Source organism: Psittacula echo (assembly GCF_963264785.1).
Source record: "Psittacula echo genome assembly, chromosome: 10".
NCBI classification, from domain to species: domain Eukaryota; kingdom Metazoa; phylum Chordata; class Aves; order Psittaciformes; family Psittacidae; genus Psittacula; species Psittacula echo.
In genome coordinates, this window is record NC_137741.1 from 3,954,025 (window position 1) to 3,967,538 (window position 13,514).

The 13,514-nt window shown below is 38.4% G+C and overlaps 1 protein-coding gene across 1 annotated transcript in view; it reads right to left on the minus strand.

Moving 5' to 3' along the window:
• Positions 1 to 13,514, minus strand: part of TMEM266 (transmembrane protein 266) — a gene marked incomplete at its 5' end in the record, with an annotated part of 61,981 nt that overhangs the window by 1,424 nt on the left and 47,043 nt on the right. Inside the window, one exon of the mRNA XM_080626316.1 lies at positions 8,851 to 8,901. Coding sequence (XP_080482442.1) covers positions 8,851 to 8,901 — 51 coding nt within the window. The remainder of the gene's footprint in view (positions 1 to 8,850; positions 8,902 to 13,514) is intronic.

The following is a 13,514-nucleotide window of genomic DNA, read 5'->3' on the forward strand; positions in this document are numbered from 1 at the left end:
TGTATATATAAAATGGGTATATACATATATAAATAATACAAGATACCTCCAGCTGTGTATACATCTTATATGAAATGTGCATACATACACATCTATAATTATATATCCTCTAACTATACACACACACCCCCTTACATAAATACACATATGTTCTTTTGTGTTTCTGTGCAAAGAATGTACATAAATTCAATGTGTGTATATATATATGAAAATATATCTATACATTATTACATACCCCAAAAGCCTTTATTTAATACAGCTTTAAAAAGAAATATATATCCCTGTGCCTAGGTGAACACATCCTCTCTATATCCATGTACAATCAGAATGTAGGAGAGGGCTATTAACATAGACATATCTGATACTATTTAAATGTTTACATAGATACATATTATATGTATATACACACACAGTCACATTTTTATATACACACAATCTTTGTATATACCCATACAGATATGGAGAAATGTATGTATGTATAATGGAGCTCCATATATCATACATTAAACCTGTATGTATATACACACAGATCCTTCTTTGCCTTCACACGCACAAGTACATAGTCTCTCTCCCCCCTCCAAGTACCTCCATGTACCTGTCATTAAATACTCCTTTTTCTAAGCAAACGTGTATGTATACGGACACACACACACAAACAATGTAGGTATCTTCACAAGTTGCTCACACACACATTCTTTATATATAGTTATAAGGAACTGCATATAGAATACATTATATCTACATACATACACACAAGCATTTGATACATACACTACAGTGTCCCCCTTTTAAATACATGTAATTATCTACTGTTAGAATAGACATACAACACTGTCATGTTGTATATAAGTGTCTACAGCCATGGGAATGTACATATAGAGAGGGATATACATATATAATACATCATACCTATATCTGATCGCACATGCTTCCCTTATTTATACAATTTTTAATCAAGCTAATATACATATGTGCACTTTATAATATATAGGTGTGTCTAATATACACAGTCCCTGTCCCCCCTTTATATATTCATAATCTTTATACAGAGATTTATCCCTATATATAGGAATATGTATGTCTCTATAAGGCCCATATGTAATATGTTATACCTGTGTATGTACAGACATCTTTTATACCTGTATACCCACACATATATAGTACATAGTCCCCCCTTTAAATTCATGTAGTTATCTTTAAACAGAATACAAATGCACTTGCTCTCTCTTTTGCACTTGTCTTTATCAAGAAATATTTATGTATATGTATATAAATGGGGAATGTCTATAAAGGGCTATACGAGTATTATGCATCATATCTATACATGAACACAACCCGCCCTTTTTTATACAGCTTTTGAATTATACGCAGATGCAGTATCCGTATATGTATGCCCCAATATATTATGTATACACATCTCTATCATATACCTATATATATATGTACACACATACATAAAATACATAGATACATATATACAGTCTCTCCTCTCCCAAGACCTTCCCCTTTATATACAGTATTTATACAGAGAGATAAAGATATCCCTCTATAAATAGATAAATATAGATAAAGGGAATTTGTCTGTATATATAAGACCCCTTGTATAATACCTATAAATGTAGACATTTTTTATAATACCTATAAATGTAGACATTTTTTATAATACCTATAAATGTAGACATTTTTTATACAATCTAGTACATTGTTCTCCCTTTAAATACACATAATTGCATCTCATTAAGCAGAATACACACACCCTGTCTAGCTTTATATAAATGTGTGCATTTCTCTCTGTGTGTGTATATGTATACATACACATACACATATTTAAGAGATAAGTATAAAAAAAATACATTATACCTGTATGAGAACAGCCCCCCCCACCCCCCCATTTATACAGCTGTATATTTACACACACTTATAGACATGTCTCTTTATATCCATAGCCACATGTAGAATGGGGATAAATTACAGAGAAATACACATCTAAAACAATACTGTATACCTATATGCACGTGCATACATTCTATACAATAGATATGTTTGTGTGTGTGTCTATACACAGTCTCTCACATGTTGCATATACACATATATATGTATAAAATTATCCATACAGATATTGGGGGGGTGTTAGGATGCCCACATATGAGATGATATATGCACACATAACATACACACAGAGTTGATACATATGCTATATAATACATAGTCTCCCCTTTTTACCTACGTATCATTAGCTAGCTATAAATAGAATACACACACATAGCTTTATCTTTGCATATAAGTAAGTATGTTGTGTGTAGCTACACAGGGAATATGTGTATGTATATACATACATATGGATATGTACTACATTACACTTGAGTGCACACACAGTGATAGCTGTGTTATGTGTGAGAACGAATATAAAATTATATATATTTACATATATGCATATATTTATATACATCTATGTGTATATATACACCTATACTGTGTGTATATTTATATACATATAAAATTATATAAAAACTGAAACACACCTTTTTGTAGATCTCTAAATAGATTATAGGGATATCTCTATAGATACAGCTACAACTAACGCTGTATGTGCACATGCACACAAGGTATAATACATAAGTGTATGTAGAAAGCCTCCTTCACCCACACACATCTGTTTCATATATACATCATCTTTATATAGTGATTTATTCATATAGACATGGGCAAAATGTGGGGGGGGGTTTATTTGTTGTTCCTCTCTCCCACTCCCCTGTTAATTAGTACTGCTGTTATATTGTGATATGTCAATATTAAACTGTTCTAACCTCAACCAATGGTGTTTACCTTTTTTCCTGGGTCCTCCAGATCCCACAGTTGTACACACAGACACACATGAACTGACACATGAAGAGGCAGACACACAGACATACATGCAGAAACACAGACGTGCAGACATACAGACACATATACACAGAGGCACTTGCACAACTACAGGCATGCGTGCACAGGCACATGCAGACACACGGACATGAGCACACATGCAGTGCCACAGATACACACAGACATGCACACAGACACACAGCAGATGGAAACAGATGGAGAGACTCACAGAGACATACACACACAGATGCACAGACATGCACAAACACACATGCAAATGCACAGACGCATGTACAGACAGTCATACACTGATACAGACAGACACAAATAGACAGATGGACACACAGGCAGACAAGCACACTGACATGAACACAGACATGCACAGACACATGGACACAGACGTAGAGGGAGATAGACACTAAGATGAGCACACAGGTGCATGCATAGACATGCTTGCAGACACGTATACAGACACTTGCACAACTGCAGGTACATGCAGACACACACACAGACACATGGGCTCAGACAGACATGCACACGCACTGACAGATATAGAGACAGAAATACACAGATACAGATGTGCAGGCACATGCACACACATACTGAGACAAACATGCTGCCCCACAAAGACACACCAACACAAATGCACACACAGATGCTGCAGACACAGGGAAATGCACACACAGACATGTACACACACACAACCACACATGCAGGCCCAGACACATGCGGACATACAGACACAAACACGCACATATACATGCAGACAGACATGCACACCGACACACACTTGGAGACGTATGCACGCAAACATGCTGTCTGTAACAGTCTCCTATTTAAATATAGATTTATTCTTAAACACACCCATTCCCTTTACATAATACACATGTATATATTTTTCCATGTGTATAGGTACATATATTAAAAATACATTATACCTGTACATGCCCCCCCCTTTACTGACACTCATATATATACACATCTCTATATAATCATAGCTGTATAATGGGGAATTAATACAGAAGGCTATATGTCTATAAATACTACCACCTACCTATATATGCACACACACCTAATCAGTACCATATATCTGTGTTATCTATATATAGTTGTTCACACAAATTTTATATACATGCAATATTTATAGAGATTATCCCTATTGGTATGGGGACTACTGTGTGTGTGTATAAGGCGCCCCATGTGTAGACATATATGTACACACAGACATTTGACACATCCACTATATAATACATATCCTTTTACATAGTATCATTATCTCTACATAGAATATACCTGCACATTCCCTCTCTCACGCATGTGCATACTTATGTTTATAGATACATTACTCACTCTGCATAGATACACAGGGAATGTAAATATAGGAATATATAAAACAAGCACATACTGCATACATACTTGAGCACATCCATTTTATATGTACTGCCTATTGTACATATAAAATTATGTATATACACACCTTTTTATGTATCTGTATTAAGGGATGTATATGGAGATTTACATCTCCAACACCATATACCTACATATAAAAGTATGCACACACACATTAAATAGAGATATGTGTATATACAGATGCATACACATAATCTTCACATATAGATTTATCCATATAGATAGATATGGAGAATAGGTATCTGCGTGTCTATATCTTCCCCATATAGAGTACACAATGTGTGTGTATATATAGATAATGCTTTATATAAAAATGTATATACATGGGGAATGTATATATAGGGATATACAGAATACATTATACCCATACATGAACACGCACACACGTATATACACAAATGTGGTCACTCACACCCTTTTCATCATTTTTAAACAGCCATACACCTGTGCATGTACATATATCATCATATATGGCCATGTAATGTATACAATTGGGATGTATACAGAGGGATACACATAAATACAAGTAATACTGCCTACCTCTAAAAATTTGTATCTGCGTATGTGTGCACATTTTTTATATAAAGTTTATATGTAGAGAGACAATCTCAGACACATATATAGGCTTTATATACACACATCTTTCTTTATAGATACAAGTACCCCCATTTATAAGATACTTAAACACGTACACACATTTTATACGTAATACATGGTACTGTGGTGAGAGGAGTGGTTCAGGGTCGCTCACAGAGCCACCATCAAAGCTGAGCTTCATGGAAAAGGCAGTTCTCATTGATGGATACAGGCATGAAGTCATAGAGGGTGACAGCAAGGCTCACTCTGTTACTGTGTGGAGGGAGCACACTGAGGAACAGTGACATACAATCAAGCTAAAAACGACTGACACAGACCAAGGGCACAAAGGGTAAGGGAGACCTTGCCGTTGAGTCACAAGGGTCAGACTAGACTCCCTTGCTCACTAAACTCTCAGAGGAGCCCAGGTGCAGCTGGGTCCAATCTTAGTCTCGGACAACAGTTTATATCTAAAGGGATACAAGTGTCAGCAGATTGCAGTTTTAAGGCACATCTAAATGAGTCAACAGCTTTTACTGCAGTTGCTGTAACAATCCATAAGCACATATATACATACAGATGATATATAAGGTACCTGTTAAAAATTCCCCCCCGTCAGTGAAATGTTCTCCTCTTGTGTCTTGATGCTTCTCAGGGGGCAAGGGCCACATCTCCAGAGGTGGGGAACTTCCTCAGGTTCTGTCTTTAAGTGATGGTCCTCATGGTCCCAATGCAGGGATGTGCTCCAGGAGAGCTCTAAAGGCCTCACTTTGGATCATGATTTACAGAGTTGCAAGATGATGGGCTTCAGTCGCCAGCACATTTCCATCCCAGCCACAACCCCAGTTAGCGCTTCCTAGGCATTTTCAAACCTCTCATATCAACAGTACCGTTCCACTCAGGCTCCACTCAGGGAAGGAGTATTCCAGGGCGGCCAGCGGTGACTGGTTATCCCAGTTCTTGCTTCCTGCCTTGGCCAGTGAGCAGGAGCCGCACCTACGGTCAAGGGACATGTCACCACCAACTCCTCACATAGAGGCCAAGTCTTGACAGGAATTCCTGAGAGCTTGACATGGCACAAGGAATGGGGGTATGCACCACCACATGTACACAAATCGTGTGGCTTTTCTAATACATAAACTACATACATGTACACACAGGCTCTCACATGCCCACCCACATATATACAGCTTTACATATATTTTATACATATATAAAATGCCTGTATAGCTACACAGATCTTTATCTAAGTTCATATCTGACTGCATACACACACACATACATGGCTTTATACACGCACATATAAGGGGCTGTATAGGGATATACTTACATACAAAATACCATATACCTATGTATGTATATACACACATTTATACAGTTTATATATAAACTAGACACATAATACAGATTATACATAATAACACTGCTCCATAAGAGATTAAAAAGATATAGGAACAGTCTGTCTCAGCCCTTTTAAAATATAAAGTTACTTATTTTAAAATAAAACATATATACACACATTCCCACACCCCATTATTTTTCCTTTCTGTGTGGGTATACTTACACAGGGAATTCATATATAGGGATATATATAATACATTATACCTATACATGATACACACACATATGTATCTGTATTGTATGAAATACATAGAATCATAGAATGGTTTGGACTGGAAAGGACCTTAAGATCATCCAGTTCCAACCCCCTGCCATGGGCAGAGGCACCTCCCACTAAACCATGCCAACCAAGGCTCTGTCCAACCTGGCCTTGAACACTGCCAGGGATGGAGCATTCACAACTTCCTTAGGCAACCCATTCCAGTGCCTCACCACCCTCACAGTAAAGAATATTGTACACATTAAAAATACATGTATATACAGTCACTTAAACACTTTTTATATGTATTAAATATCTGTAGATAAACAGTTCCTCTCATGCATGTATTTATATCTTCACATACAAACATGTTTTTATAACCCCATGGATCTATATGGCGACAGACATATACATGACACCTATACATGTATACAGACACTTTATACATACTATAGAAGTATACAGTGACACACCTTTTAATATTTATTGTATTTAACAATGTATCTGTGCATATGCAGTTATACATACACACACTTCCTCCTTACCTTTAGACTTATGTATACACAGACATATTTCTGTATACATATCCATGTATGTAAATCATATCTACATGCACATTCATATTTATAATACTTATAAAATATGTATATACACAATTGTGCACAAACACCTTTATAGATCTTTACATATATAGAAACATATGTAGACATATATTCATATACACATACACATGTATATACCTCAATGTATAAACACATATCTACATACATATGTGGACATCTATATGGAGATACATATAAGACATAACTATATATATACACACACATACATACATTCAGATTTTATAATACAGAATACATATATATACACACAGACACTGTCACATCTCTTATTTTTATATGTACACGAAAAAACAGATGCCTTTAATAAGCATATATATATCTCTCTCCACCTGTGTATCAATGTAGTGATATATCTGCCAGGATATAAAATACATTATACACATATATATATTAACTACCATATATATATTAACTACCATATATATATATGTTATATATATGTGTATATATATACATATACACACATATATATTAACTACCATACACTTATACACACTTTCATTTATTCTTATGTTACATATACATCCCTATATATGCATATATGTGTGTGCATGAATATATGGGGTTATAAATATATAATACATTCTACGTATACATACATTTTTACATAAGACCAGCTCTTCTCTTCCCCCACACCCCACCCTTTACATACATCTTTATATATTTTAATGTATTTAATATTGATATTTACATAAATTATCTATGTATATACAGACATAGCCTCTCACACACACCTTTATATCTATATAGAGTTACACACATACCTGTTTTGTATGTATAAATCTTCTCATATTTATGGGGATGTATGTGTTTGGAGATACATACATGATACCTCGTACAAATATATGTACAAACGTATGTGTTTTTACTTACATCTTTTTATATATAGATACTTGTATCTGGGTTTCTGTGTATATATGTAGGATAGGAAAATATAATACACTATAGATTTATATGCATACACATATAGATACATTTTATTCTATTTAATATGTATGTCTATACACAAACATCTTTATGTAGATATATGTATCTTTATATATGATTATATTTCACTGTGTGTACACATACTATATATAGGGATGTATGTATGGGCTGTATGCATATAATACATTATATGCATACATGTACACACATATATACGTATTTTATATGTGTGTGTGTATATGCAGACACACATACTTTTTATATATCCCCGTGTATATGTGGGGATATACAACAATAATACATTATTCCTACACACACTTATCTCTCTCTCTAGCAAGTGTTCTATAGGTAAGGAGGTGCTCCCCACCCTGCTGCCTGTCCAGCCCTGCCAAGAGCTCCCGTGCCAACAGGACCACAGAGGCTGAACCGGAGCTCAGGTCAGGGCCCGTGCCCACTGCTGAGGTTCTTCCCACTCAGGTCAACCAGCACAGCACTGGGCTAAGGCACCGCCCCACTTCTCTGCCTTTGTTTTGTCCCTGCCATTCATTCTCGGGTCCATCTGAACCGCTCTGCAGCCTGGACAGCCTACCTCAGGGGAACTAACCTCTCCCAGAGCTCCAAGCTACTATGAACACCTTCAGCAGGAGCAAACTCTGGTCCCTTCAGCCACTAGAGAATTACTATTCCAGTACAATCTTCCATGGAGCAAAACAACAGATGTCATGGTGGGTTTCATTTTTAGGATGGATCCATGATTGATCAATCTGCACCACTGTTCAGCCTTACCTGGTTTACAGCACACAGGGCAGTGTAAAAACACAGGTCACATTTACAATATCAAGCAAAACTTACCACTGCTTGGTTCATTGTAGTATCGACTGATGTAATTATTCATGTCATCCTCTGAAAGAACAAAAAGGCAGCTGTTAGAAGACCATTTAGTTGATTAAACAGTTGAAATTCCACCCTGTGGAAGGCCGTCCTCTGCCCTATATGCCCAGAGCATCACCTTTTGTGTATTTTTAGGCCAGAAGACCAGGTGGGACTTGGCAACACACAACACTAATACACTACTGCTGGTTTAAAATATACTATACAGGTTTTCACAAGTCAAGGGTGTAGTTCTACACTTGCAGTACGTAAGTTAAGAGCTACATCTGAACTTCAATAATGGTAAGATAAAAACGAAGACATGAGCACAGAAGGGAAAGCAGCAGCTCTTTTGCTCATGCAGAGTTCAGACAGTGCAGAAGACATCCTGTTATTTTACAGAAAAGCAGAACATTTTACAATTGCTGGAAAAGAAAACAACTAACTCCTCACGTTGCAGTTCTGAGCAGGACACAAATGTTGCTGCTAACAAAACAGCACTGGCAATGCAGGAAGAATTTCAAGCTCAAAGAGCAATGTGACCTGCCCAATTCGCAGTGTATTGTGTGCTCTAAAAGCATTCTCTCCTTTTAAGTGCTCTTTTTGATACCGTGTTTCAGAAAACCATGCTCATCCCTTTGAGCCAGATTTCCTTCGTCCCCCTGGGCCTCTGTGGCTGCAGTCCTGCCTCTTCACAGCACATTGTGGTTTGCAGGTGAAGGAAACAGATGTTTTCTGGGCAACACTTTCCCCACACAACAAGACCCAAACCACCAAGCACTCTGTACCTGAAATAGCTGCACTCATAAGAAGGCAATCTAACCTGACACTGAAAGGCAACATGGTTGTTTTCCTGGTTTCACTGGATCTTAAAAGCTTTTTCAGCCCTTGTTGATCTTTAAATGCCTGCAGTCAGAGGTGTGCTTTGTGCTAATGTCTGAATTTAAAGAGAGGCCTCAGAGCAGCTCAAGGCAATGCTGCTGAATTAGGAGTACATTGCAAGGCTTTTCAGCTATCTGCTACTAAAATACACTTCATTTCAAGCATGCATAATTTATACTCTCTGAATGCCACCAAACCTGCCAGCCTGTATAGATACAGGTTCTTGTTCAGGCATGGAACCTTCAGCAACCATCAGACAATACCTGTCTGTACTGTTGGGAATGCACTTCCAGTCTAATTCTAAGCAGAGCAACATGGAAAACAGAACCACAATTGGGCCAGGGTAAGGGCAGCTTCTGCACATGGGGCCACCCCTCAAAGCACATGGCCACTCTCCAGGCAGGAATGGGGGCCATGGTGTTCTGACTTCCTTCGCCTCTCATACAGCCTGCCCCAAATGGCATGATGCTAAGCATTGAAGTCAGAATATAACCTGGAACAGTTATTTATCTGCCTGTTGTGTCTCAACAAGGCTCAAACCAAGTCATTTCAGGACTGCACACATGACTGCTCTGGCCACCTCTGCCAGCTCACAGAACACACCAGGGCACTGTTCACAAACCAATCAGTTACTTTCAAACCAATTTAGCAGAGACATGTAGACTGCAAAGCCCAATGCCAACACCTGCACAGGAAATCCTGTAATGCACCCACCCATCTGAATCCCTTGGAGTGGAGAGGAAAATCACTCGTTGTCCTGGCTGTACCTGGGACTATCTGCAGACAGGACTGGGAAATCTGCCAATGTTAAGGAGTGTTTTGTGTTATTATGGGATGGCCTTACTAATGTCCTTGTTTTACATCACCTATCAATTTAAATATACACACATGTGCATGTAAAATATAATTTACGTATATACTTTTTTTTTACTTGGAATAGTTTCCTATGAATAAAAGACGATGAAAAGTAATGGAACAACAACAGCAGAATAAATATTTCAACAACAGATTAAGCTTCTGGATCATTACATTAAAGCAAACTGACAATTAACAAACTCATCTTAGTCACATGGGAGCCTCAGCTGCTTTGGGCAGAAAAGGCCATAAACAATTCCAGTTATCTCTCATTATATTCTACATTGCTGAAAGCAAGGAGTTTAAAAAAAATGCCCCAAATACACTGAATAAACTGAAAGAAACTATTTGTGCCTATAAAACATACACACAAAAAAGTCCAGCATTGCACACTACCACACAACACTGCTTCAGTACTTTCTGGTGATCTACAGTGAGATGAAGTCCCTGCTGCTCAGTATGTGCAGTCAAAAGGGATCAGGAGCACAACTACTGGGGCAGGCAGGAAGCAGGGGAGTCCAGCTTTTACAAGAGGGTCTGACTAATGTTATTGAAGTTCTACATAATGTTTTCTGCTGTCAATGTGTTTCAGTTTCGGCTCCAGAAAGGGAGCTGTCTCAAGAAACATTTCACTCTTCACAGTTGCCCTGGTTTGTTTGTATCTTCTTATTTGTCTTATTTCTGCCACCTTGGCATTTTCAGGATCCAGAAGCCTCAGTTTTCCTCCTTTTTTGGAAATAAACCCATCTTTCCAAATACACAGCAATGTTACCTGCACTTCCTTTTCCAGAAAAGAAACTTTCCATTTTGGAGTCCTTAAGCCATAATGATGCCCAAATGGTATTTATTGAGCAACTGGCAGTAAGTAGAAAGAAAAAGCTTTTCGCTCGTATTTCCCCTGGAAATGGCAACCTTAGGAAAATGTGCATGGATGGTGACTGGGATCTTCTTGCTAGATGCACCAAGAAGAATCACAGAATTAATAACTTAGGTTGGAAAATACTTTCAAGATCATCAAGTCCAAATGTAAACCTAATGCTTCCATGTCCACCACCAGACTGTCTCTGAGTACCACATCTACACGTAACAAATTAAAGCCTTTACCCCCCAGGAATGTGGTGATGGAAGATCCAGTAGTTGTGAGTCAGGAAGGTAGAATGGGAAGAGTGATTCTCTTCCCAGCTATTCCCTACACAAAAACCCATCCTAACCTTGTGGTGAACAAAGATGGTTCTGCAGTCTTCCTTGGAAAGCAAGAGCGATGGGAAGCAGTCAGACACAGGCTGTTCTCTGTGGTACAGGAGCATTATTTGCTCCAGTATCATGGGGTGGGGTGTGAGTGACTGCCAAACCAGCATGACATAATGAGACATCTGGAACTGCATCAGGACCAGTGGAAGGCACCAACTATGTAACTGTGAGAGATGAGCAGCAGAGTAACATAAGACCACAAAAGGACAGGAGAGCTGACTCCAGGATGACCAGGGCTTTCCACTGGACAGAGGGAATGTCTGGTTGGGAAGGTTGCTCAGACTCCTACCTATCTCACATAAAACCAAAAGAGCTTTTCCCGACACTGTAACTCTGCAAGGCTGTAAGTGCAGTAAAGTCAAACCAAGTCCCATCTCTCAGCCTGCTACCAAACCTCTGTCACTGTGCAGTTCTGGGTCAGGATCTGTCTGACAGCTACTGGATTCTTTCTGATGAAGGTTTTCCAATTATCTGCCTGTTCTTTTCCTGAAAGACTCGGAACACAAGTTAAAATGGCTCAGGGTGTAATAAACTGTTTAGAGCACAGTTCCATATAATCTCAACTGACCCAAGAGAGAACTTTGTAATCTCTCTCTCCTGCCCCTATAAAAAACTAATAAATTTGGTGAAGCACATAAATGACATTCCACCCAAGGCAGGTCTCTCTTTTAGTTCTATAATCCCTCAACAGTGACCTTTAATTATTTCATCAATGACTTCAGTAAACGAGTCTGCAACACTCCCCCTCCCCCCATCCAACAAATACCATTTGCACATCTTCTAGGTTAGAGGCCTTAAAAAAGGGATTTCTTTTGAAATATTTTATTATTATTTTACTTTATTTTTTTATTGCCATTGATTTTACTGCCTTCTGTCTCTCAAGGCTGAATTTTCTGAATTGGAAGGTTATTTTTTCTCCTGTGTAGCCTTCCACTGAGGATGTGAGTCCTCAGGACAGAGCAATGTCTTACTCCCACTTTCCTCCAGAAAGCAATCCAAATAAGCAGATCTTTCATCTCCATCACTGCTATCAGACACTGGCATCTTCTCTTTAAAGTACCACTACCACTTAGAAACATTTGGGAAAGAAAAGTAGCATGAAACACACTTTGCAATAAACACTAAGATACACTCTCAGCAGGGAGGTTTTTGAAGGCACAAGTTAAAAGATCAAGCTATTGTCCTCTAAACACTCCTAGAAATAAGAACAGCGATGGCAGCTACACTGCTCTCACACCAGCCAGTGACACTGCCACAGTAAGCACAGCTCTAGTGTGACACTGCAGTGCAGTAAGAAAAGATGACAGAATGTACTTGAAGCATCTACAGGTGTTTGTAAAGTGGCAATCCATGGGGGCAAACTGCCCACTGAATTTTCCCCTGCAATCCCTGGTATTCCAGATCTGTCTGACCTCAGCCACCCAAACTTCACAAAACTGTCAGCCAGATCTAAGCTCCTTCTCAGCACCCCAAGCATAGCTCAATGCTCACTTGTAAATTCATTTGTTAAGGCACATGCATGCTCCCCAGGCTGTGCTGTACCGTCTAATTCACCATCCTGGTCTCGTGCAAGATGGCCTGAGCAGAGCTTTTATCCCGTTGCTTTGCTGGCCCTAGAAGTCCTCTCTCTCTTTCCCTGTAGCAACATGGAAAGTTTG